Source organism: Strigops habroptila, chromosome 4, assembly GCF_004027225.2.
Source record: "Strigops habroptila isolate Jane chromosome 4, bStrHab1.2.pri, whole genome shotgun sequence".
NCBI lineage: Eukaryota > Metazoa > Chordata > Aves > Psittaciformes > Psittacidae > Strigops > Strigops habroptila.
In genome coordinates this window covers 64,477,151-64,493,243 of record NC_046358.1, presented here as the reverse complement: position 1 = coordinate 64,493,243, position 16,093 = coordinate 64,477,151, and the positions used below count along the sequence as shown (strand labels likewise).

The following is a 16,093-nucleotide window of genomic DNA, read 5'->3' as shown; positions in this document are numbered from 1 at the left end:
TGCCACAACGATGAATTTCCTTTCAAATTAATGAAATTCTTCTGTGTCTGGGAGGAGATAGAGCTGTGTCACAGCATCTGATTAACAGTCAGGGCGAGTGCAAGTAGTGGCACTAGAAGTCCCTTGTTTTCCCTTGCTCCTGTCTCTTAGTGACCATGACATTATTAAAGCTAGTGGGTCACGTGGATTAAGTCTGTTACTCAGTCAAAGATGGAGCAAGAGCTTTGTACTGAGCTTAACAGAGCAAACACAAGCCTCAGCATTTTCAAGGCAATTTTGAAGGATGAGGGTTCTTTACGACCCAGGTATGTAGGGACACTGGGCAACCCTCAGTGTCTGTTGCTTCCGTCAGGAATATCGTTGCAAGTCAGGGACAAAAGAGGATGCAGCTGTATTGAGCCTTCTGGTCCTTCCTTGAAAGTTGCTCATTGAAAAGGACCTGGGGGTGCTGATTGATGGAGCTGAACATGAGCCAGCTTGTGCCCAGGCAGCCAAGAAGCCAACAGCATCCTGGCCTGTATCAGCAGTAGTGTGGCCAGCAGGGCCAGGGCACTGATTGTTCCCCTGTACTGGGCACTCGTGAGGCCGCACCTCGAATCCTGTGTTCAGTTCTGGGCCCCTCACTACAAGAGAGACATTGAGGTGCTGGAGTGGGTCCAGAGAAGGGCAATGGAGCTGGTGAAGGGCCTTGAGCACAAGTGTGGTGAGGAACGGCTGAGGAACCTGGGGGGTTTAGTCTGCAGAAGAGAAGGCTCAGGGGAGACCTATCACTCTGTACAGCTACCTGAATGGAGGTTGTAGTGAGGTGGAGGTTGGTCTCTTTTCCCAAGTATCAAGTGATAGGACAAGGGGAAATGGCCTCAAGCTGTGCCAGGGGAGGTTTAGACTGGAGATTATGAACAATTCCTTCCCTAAGAGGGTGTTCAGGCATTGGAACAGGCTGCCCAGGGCAGTGGTGGAGTCACCGTCCCTGGAAGTGTTCACGAACCGTGTAGACGAGGCCCTTAGCGATGTGGTTTAGTGGTGGCCTTGGCAGTGCTGGGGAATGGTTGGACTTTTCCAAACTGATTGATTCTCTGATTCCTCCCTCCTGTCATGCCTGATTCAGTTCGGGCCTCATACAACCTGCAGTAGCTGGCTGTGACCTTGGGGGCCTGATTTCTGCTAGCCCTGCATAGGGCATCTTTCCATCTGCTGGGGTTAGAGAAAGGATTTAATTCTAACTGATGGCACGGTTACATGAGCTGCCTGTTGAGATACAAAGCTAGTAGGCTAAACTAAACCGAACAACTCAAGTCTAGACTCTTACCTACCTCTTGCACTATATCCTTATCTTTCCACAATATTTGTTTTCACAGTCTTATTTCCTAAATGGCTGAGGAATATTGCTGTGTTTTCCTATTGTCTTTTGGAGAAGTGTGTTATAGGCTTGAATAATGCGTATTATTTCCCTGCTTTTTCACCACTCTCACCCCATTTTAAGACATTTAAGCAGCTTATGTTTGGTGATTGCAAAAGACAAAGCAGTATTACTTCTGTGTTTTATGAAAATTAATATCCAAGCACACAGGAAGGTGGGAGGAGTTGTTATATTTTGTCCATCTTCAGTTATTTTCCTCATGAGAAGAATAAGTTGATCATTTTTTTTTGGTATCCATGTAAGAAATAACTTGTGCAACAGCTTGTACAGATGTAAGTGAATGCTTGTAATCTGTATTACCAGTTTTCTCTTCTTTTACAAAGGGTGTTATTCAAGATGTGAAAGTCATCTTTATACCTAATGGCTATATAACGCAGTGTCCCAATCTGAATCGCAGTAAGTAGTAATTTCTTTATTCTCCTTATTTCAGAGTTTTCATACAAATTCCTTCTTTGTTTTAAAAATAATAGTTTCAGGTTTGTCATTTTTGCATGTGCTGACTTCCAGAAGGCAAAAATTCTGTGTGAACAGATTGCATTTTATGTTCAGATAAGTCTGATGTACTGTTCGTTATTTATGGGTTATTGCGTTTTTCCTTCTCTTCCTTTCCATTTCCTTTTACTCTTCCTTTATTGAGCATGCCCGACCTGCAGCGATTTCTTAAGTCTGGTGCAAGGAATCATGGATTTGCAAGAACTCCTGGCAAAAATGACTGCAAAAGTAGGTACCTGAGCTTCTTTCTCAATTGCCCATTTCATTCTGTGCCAAGACCAACATGAAAGGATTTATTCCTTTTGCAGTTATTCTGCATTTTTGTGGTAGAGCCACTCCCTCTGCCAGTATCTGCAATGGACTTATGGATATAGCTTCAGGGATGTCACTTAAGCCTTATACAGTTTCTATTGTCTGTCTTGTTTGTAGGATAGTGACAAAATGCCCAGGGTCTGATTTGTTTGTAAGAAGCCTTAGCATGATTTCCCTTTTCATGCTGAGGGATAAATGCAGAAGCAAAGGAGTGAAATCCCTGCACAATTCCCTCACCACGTGATGCTGCAGAGGGTGTGTATTTGCTTGTGGGAAGTCCTATGAAGTCTTCAGGACTGGTATAGTCTCCTTCCTTGGAATTACAATGGGTGCCCAAAATAGAAGTGCCTGTGAAGCTGGTGGCTGTGTGACCTTGGCATCATCTTGGGACAATGGTTTTTACCAGTGTTCAAGTTAACCCAGCTCCAGGTGGTGGTTTGTGCTCGCTGGTGGTTTTTATTATTTTTAATTAGTTTGTTCCTTATTTTATTTTTGGATTGTGAATAGGCTGAATGGGAAACTGTAGTGTTTGGTGGGGTTTTTTTGGGGGTTTTGGAGATTTTCCTTAGGCTCCGCTCCTGCAACACACAGTCAACCTCTTGTTAGCCAAGGCCCTTCAGCTAAGACTGTGGTGGAGTTTTGGGGTAGGAAGCTGTGTTTTAGAGGTGACTGAACCCCTGATGTGCATTAAAGGGCAGTCTGTGAACAAGTCTTCAGGTTAATGTTGGTGAGCCATCTAGTAAAGGACAATGAATTGTCTCATCTGAAACGGCACTTAGGCATTAATTACTTATGAATTTAAGTGCAACTACAACAAACCTGTAGATCCCAGTGTAGGTACCAAACAGGAATTTCAAAACCAGGATTGCATAACAGTGCTGCTAGAGTAAAAGCATTATGCTTTTTACTGTACTGCCTTGAAGTGTTCTGTTCCTTCCTAATAAGAAAGGGGAAACTTTGTAGAGCGTGTGCACATTATCCTGACAACCCACTTACTCTCTGACGTGCTCTGGACAAGCTGACTCCGAATGCGAGATGTGAAACTTTTAGTTGAGTTTGCTGCTGGTACTGTGAAAGAGAGGCAATTATTTTGAGCCTGGCTGGTGGTATGAGCAAGTTCCAATTATTCACTGTACTGAGTAACTTGCTTTCTCTGCTGCTGATTATATTTTTGCCTCCTAGTACTTTACAAGAGGAAGCAAATAACACAGTATTTGTACTACGAAGACTCTGTGCTTCCATGAGGTGGTGCTGGGACAATCCTGCATTGCGAGTTCCTTTTCACTTACAGCAGTCCGCTACTCTTTCATTACAGTTGTTTCAGAATTAGTGTTGTCCAGGAAAAGTGCATGTAGCAGGAAATAGAATTAATTTAGTAGGCAAATGCAAGTTAAAAATGGAGGAATGTGAGGGAAGCGTGAAGGTTTGTATCTGCCTTTTCAGTTCTAGCCCCAAATAGTACTAATATAGATATAGTTGTATCATATGGGAGTGATGTATGGGAAAGCAAAGAGCACTTGGCAACATTTGGAAGGATATTTCAGCTAATTTGAAGGTATTAATTGTTTTATTGAGCTCAATAGAAGCTTTTCAATTAAGGCGTGAAGTCTAGAAGCAAAGAGAATGTTTCTGGTCACTCGAGTAGAGCAGGTTACAGTTAAATGTTGTTTCTGAACAGGTTCTGTGGGCTGTGACACATTCTCTGACCTCTGTGTGTCATAAGGTTTCTTGGTGCATGCCTTCTTCTGGTGATCTGCTTGATGGATTTGCTATGTTTAAAGATATTTCTTAGATCAGGAGGTAAATGGTTCTTAAGTACGTAAAACTTATCAAGATAATGTAAATGACAGAAAAAGTTAATAAATTGAAAATATTTATTCTGTTAAGGCTATCTTCTATTTCTAGGGAATAATTTCTAGGACAAGTGTCACTTTCAGATCTGAAATTCTAAAGTCCTTTCTAAAATTTGTACAGCCCACTTATATTGAAATGTTCATTTAAGAAAATAAAATACAAGATGTGTAAATAGTGTAAGACAAATCAAACACCTTTTTACCAAAACTGAATATTTTTTATACGCTGTAAATGCAATGACCTGAAAAGGGTTTCTACTAGAAACAAGTAGTTCAGTAAGAGGATAGTTTTGCCTCTAAAATGCAAAAAGCAGTTTTGAAGTCACTGGATGATGCTGAGTCTGGGGGAGCTGAGGATCAATCCCCTGTTATCCCAGAGTAATAACTTAAGAGATAAAGAGCTTTTATTCAGGGCTTTCTCTCATAAGGACTCCAGAGAAATATATTTTCTTTTTCTTTCCCCTAAGTAAGTTGCTGTTTGACAGGCATGAAAGAAAAAGGACATATTAGAATCCTTTCATTTAAAGTGGATGGAATTCTAGAGGATGGAAATATGTAAAATTCTGGTATATGGCATTATGTAAAAAATAGCACTGTACATGCCTTGTTTAATAAAATTTGCTACTATTTAAATATATCAACCTATAATACAGGATAATAACGTCATACTTATAGCAGGATAGAGTATACATTCAACTTGTCTTCTGCCAGACTTAGGTAGCCTTGCTATTAATGACTTACTTATACACGTAAGACACGTGTGAAGGTAAAAATCAAGATATTGAGAAACTCTTATGTAGCTGGCACCAGAGTAATTTTCAGAGCAGTAGCAGTTCTGGGGCATGGAGAATGCACATAATTACTTTTAAGTATTAAGTCTGTATTTATAAATTTATTATTTTTAGTATTAGTAAGTAGGGAAGTAATTTTGCAGTTATTCTGCATTTTCTTATCCCTTTCTTTGAGGGATAAGAGATGATGGCACTAGGAACAAAGTGAGCATAGATGGGGGTGTTCCTCTTTAGGGAGTGGTGAGATGGTACCTTTATGAAGAGGAGGTCTGTAATAGGGCTAGGGAGAGTGTGGTTCAGAAAGTCTTATTCTTTTCTGCTCCAACAGGAATGAGCATTGTCCCCTCTTAATATTGCATAGTATCTCATCAGTAATCAAAGCAATTGCTAGCGTGCAGGTGTAACACTTGGAAAAGTTCATAGAATCCCAGATTGGTTTGGGGTGGAAGGGAGCTTAAAGCTCATCCAGTTCCTACCCCTTGCCACGGGCAGGGACACCTTCCACTAGAGCAGGTTGCTCCAAGCCCCGTCCAACCTGGCCTTGAACACTGCCAGGGATGGGGCAGCCACAGCTTCTCTGGGCATCCTGTGCCAGCGCCTCAGCACCCTCACAGGGAACAACTTCTGCCTAATGTCTAATCTCAATCTCCCCTCTGTCAGTTTAAAGCCATTCCCCTTTGTCCTTTATGTGCCCTTGTAAAACTCCCTCTCCAGATTTCTTGTTGGCCCCTTTAGGTATTGGAAGGCTGCTATGAGATACATCAGCTTCTTGATACACATTTTAGTAGTTGGCATTGAGGAGGTGATGGGAACAGCAAGGCATGGTAAGAGCTACCCACCAGTCTAGGGTTTACTCCAGGAGCATCACATTCATCACAGTCTGGGAATATTTTGTACTACATTTGCTTTCCCCTCGAAATCTCACTGGCTATTACAAGGTTAAGACCTTTCTAAAAGTCAGAAAGTATTAGTCTGGCTGCTGCTTAACAGTGATGAGATAGCGGTGATTAGGACAAGTCCTTCTGCCAGTCTTTGTGCTTTCTGACGTGTTATCAGGTTGATGAGCAATTCAGATTAAAAAAACCCCCCACTATTGTAGTTTGTGTGCTCTTGGTGATGCTTGGGCATTCCCGAGGGCATCTCAGTGGGGTTTGTTACAGCAGAAAAGACAGTTGCACAAGTCATAAACTGGTGTCAGTCAGTATGGATAGCTCCATCCAAGTCCAAGGACTGGGGTTAGTTGGTACCTGCTGGCATCCTGGTTCAGTGTTTTGAAGGCTACAGTCAGATTTGGATTGGCTAAAAATAAGTAAACTGCTTTCTCATATTTGCTTTTCTAAATCATGTGCTTGAATTGCAGAAGTCTCATCAAGTTTCTTTCATTTATAGTTAAATTATGCAGAAACAAGACTGAGTCAATTGGAAGACTGTCATTGTGAGAAGACTTGTCAAGTAAATGGATTGGTCTATAGAGACAGAGACTCATGGGTTGAAGATGATCACTGCAGGAATTGCACATGCAAAGTAAGAATTCCTAATGAGTTGAAGGAGTAGGACCCAATTAAAACATGGAAATGGTCTTTGAATACATAATGTTAACTCTGAGAATTATTCTGGTTTTAGTATGCATGCAGAGGCAGTGTGAACAATAGGGAGGGAAATGGTGAAATAAATCAATAAAAACCTGACACCACTCACGTGGCAGCTTCAGAAATAAAATCCGCTTTCTCCTGGCAGCGCTTTCATATTTGCTCTCGTTATATCTGTGGGGACTTTCTGGTTTTGGGGTGAAAGCCTAGCCTTGTCTGTGTTTGGTTTGGAATTCTTTTCACTGCAGTAGTTTTTTCAAAAAGGAAGCATTATCTTAATAGTATTCATAGCTGCTTAGTTGCATCTTGCATGGTAACAACTTGCAGATTCTGTTTTTGGTGTTGATCACTCTGAAAACCCGAGGAATAGAAGAGAATTAGTTTGTAAATCTTGTCTCATTGAAACGATTTGATAATCTGACAAGAGTCTTTGTTTGCTTGGGAAAACGCTGGTTGTTAAAATGCTGGTTGTTAAAAATCTCCAAGATGATTGGCACAGCCTGCAGAAAGTGGTGCTTGTGTTCTTGTCAAGATGGGCTTATGTTTTCCAGTTAAAGTGCTTTGCTCAGGGCAAGTGGGATAAAACCAATGATAGTATCAAAATGGTGTGGTTCACCTTCAGATGCATCTTGTTTCAACTTTGTAGCTGGATAGGTTTACACTCATTAGTAGAGGCTGAGTCTGTATTCCACAAGGCTGTTTTCATTTCATAGTTTTTTTTCTGTTGTGTTTTGTATAAAATACTAGCTAATTACAACTGTCACAGTTGAATTTTGTCTTAAACCACTTTGCTTAGAGTGGGGCTGTGGAGTGCCGCAGGATGTCCTGTCCCCCTCTGGATTGTCCTCCTGATGCTCTCCCAGTGCATGTGGAAAGCCAGTGCTGCAAAGTGTGCAAGGGTAAGTACATCACACAGACCTTTCAGTTTCTATTTAAGCAGTGAAACTTGTCCTGAAAGCAGGCACATTATATGACTTTCACAGGTCCTGGTAATTCAGGTACCATGAGTCACAGTGGGAAACCTGATTTAAGAAGGAAATAAATAATTGCTAAGAAATGAAGAAGCATTTCAAATTTCTGAGATTGTCACTTCATCTACTGTCAGTGTAGTTACTCGTGTTTGCTTGGGACTGGGAAGCCTTTTACTTGGCTTCAGCTTTTATCTCCTGCTGATGTTGAGGATCATCAAGCCTATGGTATGAACTTGTGTAGCAGTGAGTAATAAACTGAACTGTTATCTTTGTGCCTGTCTTTTATTTCGGGTTGTGGAAGGTTGTTGTCTGAAATAAACGTGACTAACTTCAGACCCTGGGTTAGTACCATTGCGTGGAGTGTTAGTTTGCTGTGTTGAACTTCAGAATAAATTCATGAGAAGAAAGAAAAAAGCCAAGTAAATTTTGTGGTCAGTGTTACTGTCAGCTTTCAGTCCCTTCTTCTGGAAATGAAAGCTGTAAGTAACGTTCTGGAAGGAATATTCAGTATTTTTGCCTCAACAGTAGTACATGGGGCGAAGACAATTTATCTGTGGAAATTTCAGCTGAAAACTGATGCCAGTCTTACCATAAGCACAAATTGTGTGTGTGTGTATATATATATACACACATATATATGTCTTTCCCTTCCTCCTCCCCCCCGCCCTGATTCTTGGAGAGTAGTAAACTTCATGCATGAGTGTTTTAATAATTCATTAGACAGGGATGTTGAATTATTTGAAGATTTATTAAAAAAATAGTAACACTTCTTTTAGCATTCTGTCACCCTTTTTCAGTCACTGAATTCATTAGTCCCATGCACAAACGTCCTTTAGCTGTGATCTTGCACTTGCCCTTGTTTACTCATGTAATGTCCTTTCTCGCAGCTATATGTTAGCATGAGTGTTCTGCTTAGTAAAAGATGCTTATGAGCCGAGTGCTGGGATGGTGAAGTGGCCATGCTGGCCTGTGGGTTTTGTCTCAGAATATTGGTATTTGTAATGCTGAGAGTCTAGAAAGTTCTTTCGTGAATCTGGATGCTTCTCTTGTCACTCCTTTGCTGACATGCATGTGTGTGCAGCAGTCAAAATCTGACGCCAAGGAGTCATAAGGCACAAACTCGTAGATTCCACATATATCCCTGTGAGTAAACTGTGTTCCTGTGATTTGTAATGGGAAGATGAACAATCAAACTTGCCTTTTGTCAGTGATTGGCACAAACTCGACTTGTTACTCTGACGAGAACTCAGCATGTCAGTCAATGGGAAGAGATGTATGGGAGTTGATTGAAATTGATTGTAAATGCCAGCTCCTTGACAGAATGATGTGCTGAGGCCAGAGTCAGTCACTTTTGGGTAGCTGGTGGTAATTGCTGAAGCTTTCTGAAGAGCTGCACTGCAGGTGTTAATTTCTCTGTGCTTTTCCTATTTAGCTCTGATAGAATCATCAGTTGTAATTTGCTGTCTCTAGGGATTAGTGAATGGCTGGATTCTTGAACAGGTTCCCATCTTAGCTGAGGGTTAACGAACAGAGTAGCTCTAATATCTGACATGTTAAGGGTTTTAAAAATGAGGCAGTTCTGTTTTGATCCCTGCCATCTTGTGTAGCCTTTCAACTAATATTTGACAAAAGACTATAATTTTGTTTGAAATCTCATCATTTTTCTGAGTTGTGCATTAACTTGCTGTCTGGTGCATCCATTCTTTTGTTAAAAGCAGTGATGTTAGGAGAATAGGCAGGAAGAAAAAGGAAAATTCTCTTATTCATCTTCTCCCAAAAATAGTTACTGAGATTTCTAATTGAAACAAAGCTTCCTGATCTGAACTTTTCTTCATAGGTGTGATCACAAGTCAGGCATAAAAACTAGGGCAGCTTTAGGAAAATCAGGATGCCAAAAGCAAGAAGCCTGTTTTTCAAATGTGTTAGTGATAGAAACTGGGTTGCTGATGAAAACTGGGTTCTCCTGAAAACCTTGTGCTCTCTTGTTTTGGGTTTTTTTATCTTTTCTTAAAGCAATGAGGATTTGCAAGAGTGTAAGTTGAAACTAAAAGTCCTTAGAAGCAAATTTATGTCTGAAGGTTTCTGAAGATTGATCTATCAGTCCTTTATGTTTAAAATTTGGGAATCAAACTGGCCGTGACAGTTGCTGCTGTGGAAGACTTCTTTTCGTATCACCTGTAAAGGGGACACACACGTACCTGTAAGCGCTTGGTTCCCTTCCCTTGAAGTTTGGGAAAGAAATTGAGGTGAAAGAGTTGTTAGATAGTCTGGGACTGTTCTGGAGAACTGAGTGCTTTCAGTACTTTCACTGTCACTGTGCCTATGCCTTTTCTCAGGAAACTTTTAAAGCTTTGTTGAATTCCAGGGATGACCCATCCCTGGCAGAGTTCAAGGCCAGGTTGGACGGGGCTTGGAGCAACCTGGTCTAGTGGAAGGTGTCCCTGCCCATGGCAGGGGGTTGAAACTGGATAAAATTTGAGGTCCCTTCTGACTCTGTCACCATTCTGTGATTGTGATTTGTTTTCAACTTAGATACTGATTTATTTATTTTTAATCTCCCTCCTTCTTCTCTCCAATTACAGCCAAGTGTATCTATGGAGGCAAAGTGCTGGCAGAAGGTCAACGAGTGTTAACCAAGAGCTGCAGGGAATGTCGAGTAAGTTTTGGTTCTATATACTTTTCCTGATTTTAAATGTGTATGTCGTGTTCAGAAGTGACAATGATAAGTTAGTGCATTTCTTCAGGCTTCCTTCCTGCAAATGTGACATCTGTTGTCTTAAAAAGGTGACCTTGAAGCCAGTGAAAGCTACAAATACAAAGACAAGGCAGGGATATGACCCTTGCATGATGATAAAAACATGAGCAAGATGACTTGGAAAGATGTTTTCTCTTTTTAATCCCCACTTTCGTGAACCCTAGAAAAAAGCATCAGCATCTTGAAGCAGTTACTAATTCTCAGCAAAATTGCTAAAATTTGAAGCAACCCAGCTTATATTGTTTGAGTTACTCCATATTTCCTCTAGGATTATTTTAACTGTATGTAGCCCTGCTAATAATGGAGGTAAATTGCTAAGTGTGGGACTCGACTGGGCCCTGCCTTGGCAAGTTCGTAACACTTAGACAACTACAGTCAGTATTTAGAACCCACGTAAATGGAGGCTGTGTTAGATAGGAACATTCAGGGAGTGTCAGTGAATATCAGATCACTGACAAAGATTACAATGACCTGGTTATTGTTGTGCTTGTAGCTGAGTGTACAGAGTAGCAATTTGATGTTTGCTAATGGAAATGGACAATAACTGGTTGCAGATGTGAAAGCAGCTTGTTATGCAGAATCACTTTGCTGCTGTTAGTGTTTAGCTGTATAGGGGTGCTCAACATTGTATATACAAATAAGTGGGCAAGGTCATTGCCTTGAAGAGAGACTAAGATGCCTGTTACTTATGACATTGAATGTTTATTTGGCAGGGAATGTACCAATATAAAATAAGATGAGAAGAGGAGGATTTTCACATTGAAGTAAAGCCAGAGTGATCTGAATGTCATCTTTGGAACTTCTCTGTGCTCTAAATGAAAGTGTTATATTATCATTATGAGTATGCTAATGAATTCATGAATACTCACCATCAAATATCTGCCATATTAGAAAGTACTAAAATAACAGTGAAAGAACTTGTGCATTTTGCTCGTTGTTAAAGGAAATTGATATGGCAATGCTAATTGCAACAATGTTGCTGTTTGTATTGTTTACATCTTAATGGAGACTATTGGTAAGTATGTGAAACAGCACCTGTGGATGCAATACCATGAAAAACATGGGTCCATGCCTCAGAAAGAAAAGGAGAAAAACCAACCTGGTATTTTCAGAGCTGTGTTCAAAGACGACATTAAACCTCACTGGCAAAGCTTGTCATTATGACTCAGAGTTTTTAAGTGGGTGCTGTCATGGAACCAATAAATTGAGATCAAATGAAATTTGTTGTTTAAACTCAGTTAAAGCTCCATCAACATCAGCTACAGATTTGAGATGTCACATGTGTTTGTCACTACACTACTGATTCAAGAATCAATTCCTCAAGTTTATGGCCAGTGATCTCAAATGCACAATCACTCACCTCATGAAAGGAGGGCTCTGAACCTTGAGGAGTTTCCTTGGCTAGTGTCCCGACCCAAGGGGAGAGTCCTTGACTGCAGACCTGCTGCTCCGAAGGAGGACCAGCTCAAAATGGCTCTCCAGTGGGGCTCCATTTGCACCCTGGTCAAATCTGATCTGTGGTCAGATGTGGTCATGTCAATCCCCCTTGGCTGAGAATCCCAATTTCCTCACCAATAGAGGGTAGGTATCAACTGTCAATTTATTAGTGTTGATAAAGATGACTTAAAAATCTCAGCGAGTAGCTCTTGTGTTTATAAAGGAGGATGTATTTGTAGGTGGGGTAATATCAAAAAGTCAAGTTGAAATTTCACATTTAAATCTTTATTTGTAGATAGATATATTATTATTTGCACAGGCCCTAGTCCAAGCTTAAGAGGCTTTTAACTTTTATATTTTTTCCATCTAACAAAAATACCATTAATGATATTGATGGATCCAGATAGATCCAAGATTTTCTTTATCAGGCCATGAGCAGGTTTTTTTTAATTTATGAAAACTAATCCAGACTAAAAATGTATTAATGAAGCACATCCTCTTACCATAAGCACAGATGTTATTGATGGACAGCCATTCCCAGCTGGTCAGGGCTCCACTGGCTTTCAGGAACCTGGACTAAGAAGTTTTTGCTTATAAAGATAAGGGAAAATGTGGTTCCCAGAGTGTCAGCTGAGGACAGTGCCTGGCACGTTCTCCTGAAAGGCTGATTAATAGCAGCTAAAACAAGGGGGAGGGTGGGGAGTGTGTGTGTGAGGTGAACCCCAAACAACAACAAAAATTTGCAAATAACCTTATCTAAAATCTTGCTATTTTGCAGAGCTCATCATCTGAGCTGAGCTGTTTGTGCTTCAGATTTACACTGTATGTCTCCAATTAGGCTGATAGCCAATTCTTTTTAATGTACTTACCTTTGTAATGACAAGAAATGGAATTATCCTGTTGTAAATGTTTGACTTCAGGTCACATTTTTTGTGGATTGGATGTCACAGTTGGAGTTTGACCTATTTATTTCAGAAGAATGTCTTTTTGGCATCTATTTCTGTCCAGATTCTCAGACTACAGATGTGAATGGAGTATAAAAAGTTAGTAACTTTTCTAAGGCTGCCTGAAGCAATAATGCTAAAGTGTGAACTCTTTGTACTTATCTCAGTGGATAAAATCTGAAATATAATGATGATAATTCTTACAATTGGATCTGTACTAGCTTAGAACAAATTGGTTTGAATCCAAAGAATACTTGACATGGAAACACTGTAATTGTTTTAAAACTTAATTATACAAATACGTTTGATTTGTTTTCCCAAGACACAAGTTCTGCAGAAAATGTGAAACTTGGGGAAAGAAAATCTTTCTGTCATTAAATAAAGGGAAATCTCAATGTGAGTGGGTTTTTTTTTTCATCTCCTTATGATTCACTGAAGAAGGCGTGAGCTTGGATTTTTTTTATCTCATCCTGATGACTGATTTGACTTTCACATGATTTCTTGCCATCTTTTTGACCAGATCTGTTGTCACTCAGAGCTTTTTGTCCATATGTTGACTTACTGTACCCTTTTTGCTGCAATTGTCTGGTCTGAGTTTGAACAGGACGATGAGTTATAGCCAGAGCTTTTCCAGCTGGTAGTTTGATAACGTGATAGTAAATGATGGCTCAGTGTGTCTGGTTCTTTTATCACCTTTGCTGCTGCAGTTGCACAGGCAACCATAGGGGATTCCTCCCTTTCACTTATGGAAGTGACATCAAGAGACCTAATTAACTTTACTGTTAGCTTCACTGTTCTTGTGTGGGCACTTGCTTCAATGATGCATGCTGGATGTGATGTTGTAGAGAGCTGCTTTTGGAAAACCTGATGCCTGTGGGGTTTGTTATATGCTTTTTCATGACAGCAACTGCTGCAACTTGCCAGTAAAGACAATTGGGCAGCGAGAAAAATGACTTGCTGCTGCTTCGCCTGAAGATTGCAATCTCAGGGCAGTGAGCAGCAGTGGTAGTGGCAGTGACTAGCAATGGTCAGGTTTGCATTCCCCCAGTCTGCTGCTCTTCTCAGTCCAAGTCCTGGGAGCTGCCGAGCACCTTGTGCAGCATTTGCACTTTGTCGGCTGAACAGGCATTTCTACGTTCAGAACTGTATACGGGCGGCTTGGTGCCATGCGAGCTCCTTCTGCAGCCTGCAGTGACACAGCTGAAGCAGCGTGGCACGGCTCGGGAGGCTCATCACTGGCAAGGGTTTGACCTGGACTGGTTCTGACACGTGAGCTAGTCTTTTGCACGGTGTGGCGCAGTGTCCTGTAGATACAAAAGCTGCTTCTGGCTAGCAGGAGTGGCTCTGTGTAGGGGTGTTTCTTCAAATAGGGTAGACATATGGGTGTTTTCAGTATCCTCTGTTCAAAATCACCTCTCTGATCCCTCAAATTATGAGAATGGTGACTTTCACAACATATTTTGTCTTCTTTTGGTATTGGTTTCTGCTTTCTTAGCTTTCTTAGGTGTATTTGGATCATATTTTTAACCTTTTCTCTGCAATCATGATAGCTAGAAGAGGTAATCTATATCTTTGAAGAAAGCAGAAACTCTCATTCCATCTTTTTGTTCCAACATCTGTGGCATCCTGAAAACTATTTTGGGAGGAATGGGGGCTAGATTTGTATTAAAAAGGTGTATTGACAATATAGCAGGCTGCCTGCTTGCTTAGTGGAGTTTCACAGCCCTTTGGAAAACGGAATTAGTCAGGTGTGGACAATTCTGTGGGATAGTTATTGCAGCTCCTACTGAGCAAAACTCCTGGTTGTTTATCTCTGCTCCACTCGCCAGTTTGCAGTGATGGCATAGCTGCAGAAGGGATGTTGGAGAAGTAAATTATGGTCTGGGGAAGGCTGGAGGGGAGATTGGGGAGAAGAAAAGACTATTTTGGGACAAGATGTTAAGAAACAACTAACTGAAGCAGAGCAGCTGTTTCGTCTGGAGAAATGGTGATGGGAAGAAGATGGAGTAAATTTTGGTTTACAATCTCCCCAGAAAGGCTCTACCAGCAACTAGACCTCCCATGCACAGTCTTATTCTAAATGAAACAGAAATCAAAATATGTTGACCCTGATTTCCATTTTATACAGCAATTTCTGTATGGATACCTCAAGATGGGATTTCTGCTTTGCCATGCCTTTGAGGGACCTAAATTATGGAAATCAGGTGTTGAGTTATTCTAAAGACCAGACCCTTTTAATTGGATGCAGCAGAACAATCCACGATGTGAAAAATATTGATCTTCTCTCTGCTGTGTTGGAGTTGAATAACTTATCAGTGAGTTATGTAGAATATGAAACAAGAGGAGTGAAACTTGGACCTGTGAAAGCAGAAAGACTGACAAAATCCTGGGCTGAAATTCTTTAGTTCCTTCAAATACTTGGAAGGAAAAAAACTGCACTTGGAGAAAACACATTTGGAAAAACTACTGTAGTATTTTGAGCTTACATACCTTTTTATTTTTCCCTATTTTAATTCCTTTTCTTTGAAGGCTGGGCAGAGAATTGTCTAAGTAAGATAACTTTAGGTAAGATGTTGTGGTGGAAAGAATGAATTTAACTTGCTGTCTGCTTGTTTACCAGTGTTGTTACTAGAGATTACTAGTGTTATAGATTGGAAAATATGTGATGCTTGCCATTGCATGTGTTTTCATCCATGTAATGTTATAAAAATGTTGTTTATTTTCAGAATGGAGTTTTAGTAAAAGTAACAGAGACTTGCCCTCCCCTGAACTGCTCAGAACAAGATCATGTTCTTCCAGAGAACCAGTGTTGCAGTGTTTGTAGAGGTAAGCCAGAGACTGTGCATGCTTGGAAGGAGCATAAATTGCTGACTCAACAGGGGGATACACTGGAAAGAACGATTCCTTGTTAATGAGATATTAGGTACCTCTATAAACCAGATTCTATAATTACCTTCATGTAAAACCAGTCTGTGATACTCTTTTGGTTAGAAGACTTACTAGATAAAAAGCTGAATAATAATTGCTCTGAATTAGAAAGGGGGAAAGAGAGGACAAAAAGACATGGAGAGGGGGGAAAGGAAGAGTCAGAGGAGAAAGGGCCTAGTATCTCTGAAAAATTCCCATTAGGAAGAAGTTCTGGTTGAAGAAGAGGCATTTTATGTTGCTTGAACTTGCAACTGCACTAAATATACAGAGTTTTGGAAATGGAGTTTTAAGCTTTCTATTTCAAAATCATAATAATAACGTTAAGATTCCAGTTTGATGGATATTTTGAAGTCGATTTAGATGTGAGCACACTAGGATTCACTTAGGAATTAAGCTGGACAATTGCTGAATAAACATGAAAAAATAGCCTAAGATCCCAGAATCCCATTTTCCCCCTTCCAATGGGGTGTTAAGATGCAGGGTACTCTTGCTGGTTCCCTCTCAGCCCTGGTGATTCCTGGTTGTGTGGTGGTGGAGCAGACTGAACAAGCCATAGGTAAAATCTTAGTTGAGGAAATGCCCTTAAACGAGGAAATGGAGG

The 16,093-nt window shown here is 40.6% G+C and overlaps 1 protein-coding gene across 2 annotated transcripts in view; it reads left to right on the top strand.

Moving 5' to 3' along the window:
* NELL1 (neural EGFL like 1) overlaps positions 1 to 16,093 on the top strand; it is a 283,745-nt gene that overhangs the window by 65,695 nt on the left and 201,957 nt on the right. For both annotated transcript variants that reach the window (XM_030483848.1, XM_030483847.1), the window contains exons 6-11: positions 1,744 to 1,816; positions 2,058 to 2,140; positions 6,258 to 6,392; positions 7,254 to 7,356; positions 10,011 to 10,084; positions 15,291 to 15,390. In XM_030483848.1, coding sequence (XP_030339708.1) covers positions 1,744 to 1,816; positions 2,058 to 2,140; positions 6,258 to 6,392; positions 7,254 to 7,356; positions 10,011 to 10,084; positions 15,291 to 15,390 — 568 coding nt within the window. The remainder of the gene's footprint in view (positions 1 to 1,743; positions 1,817 to 2,057; positions 2,141 to 6,257; positions 6,393 to 7,253; positions 7,357 to 10,010; positions 10,085 to 15,290; positions 15,391 to 16,093) is intronic.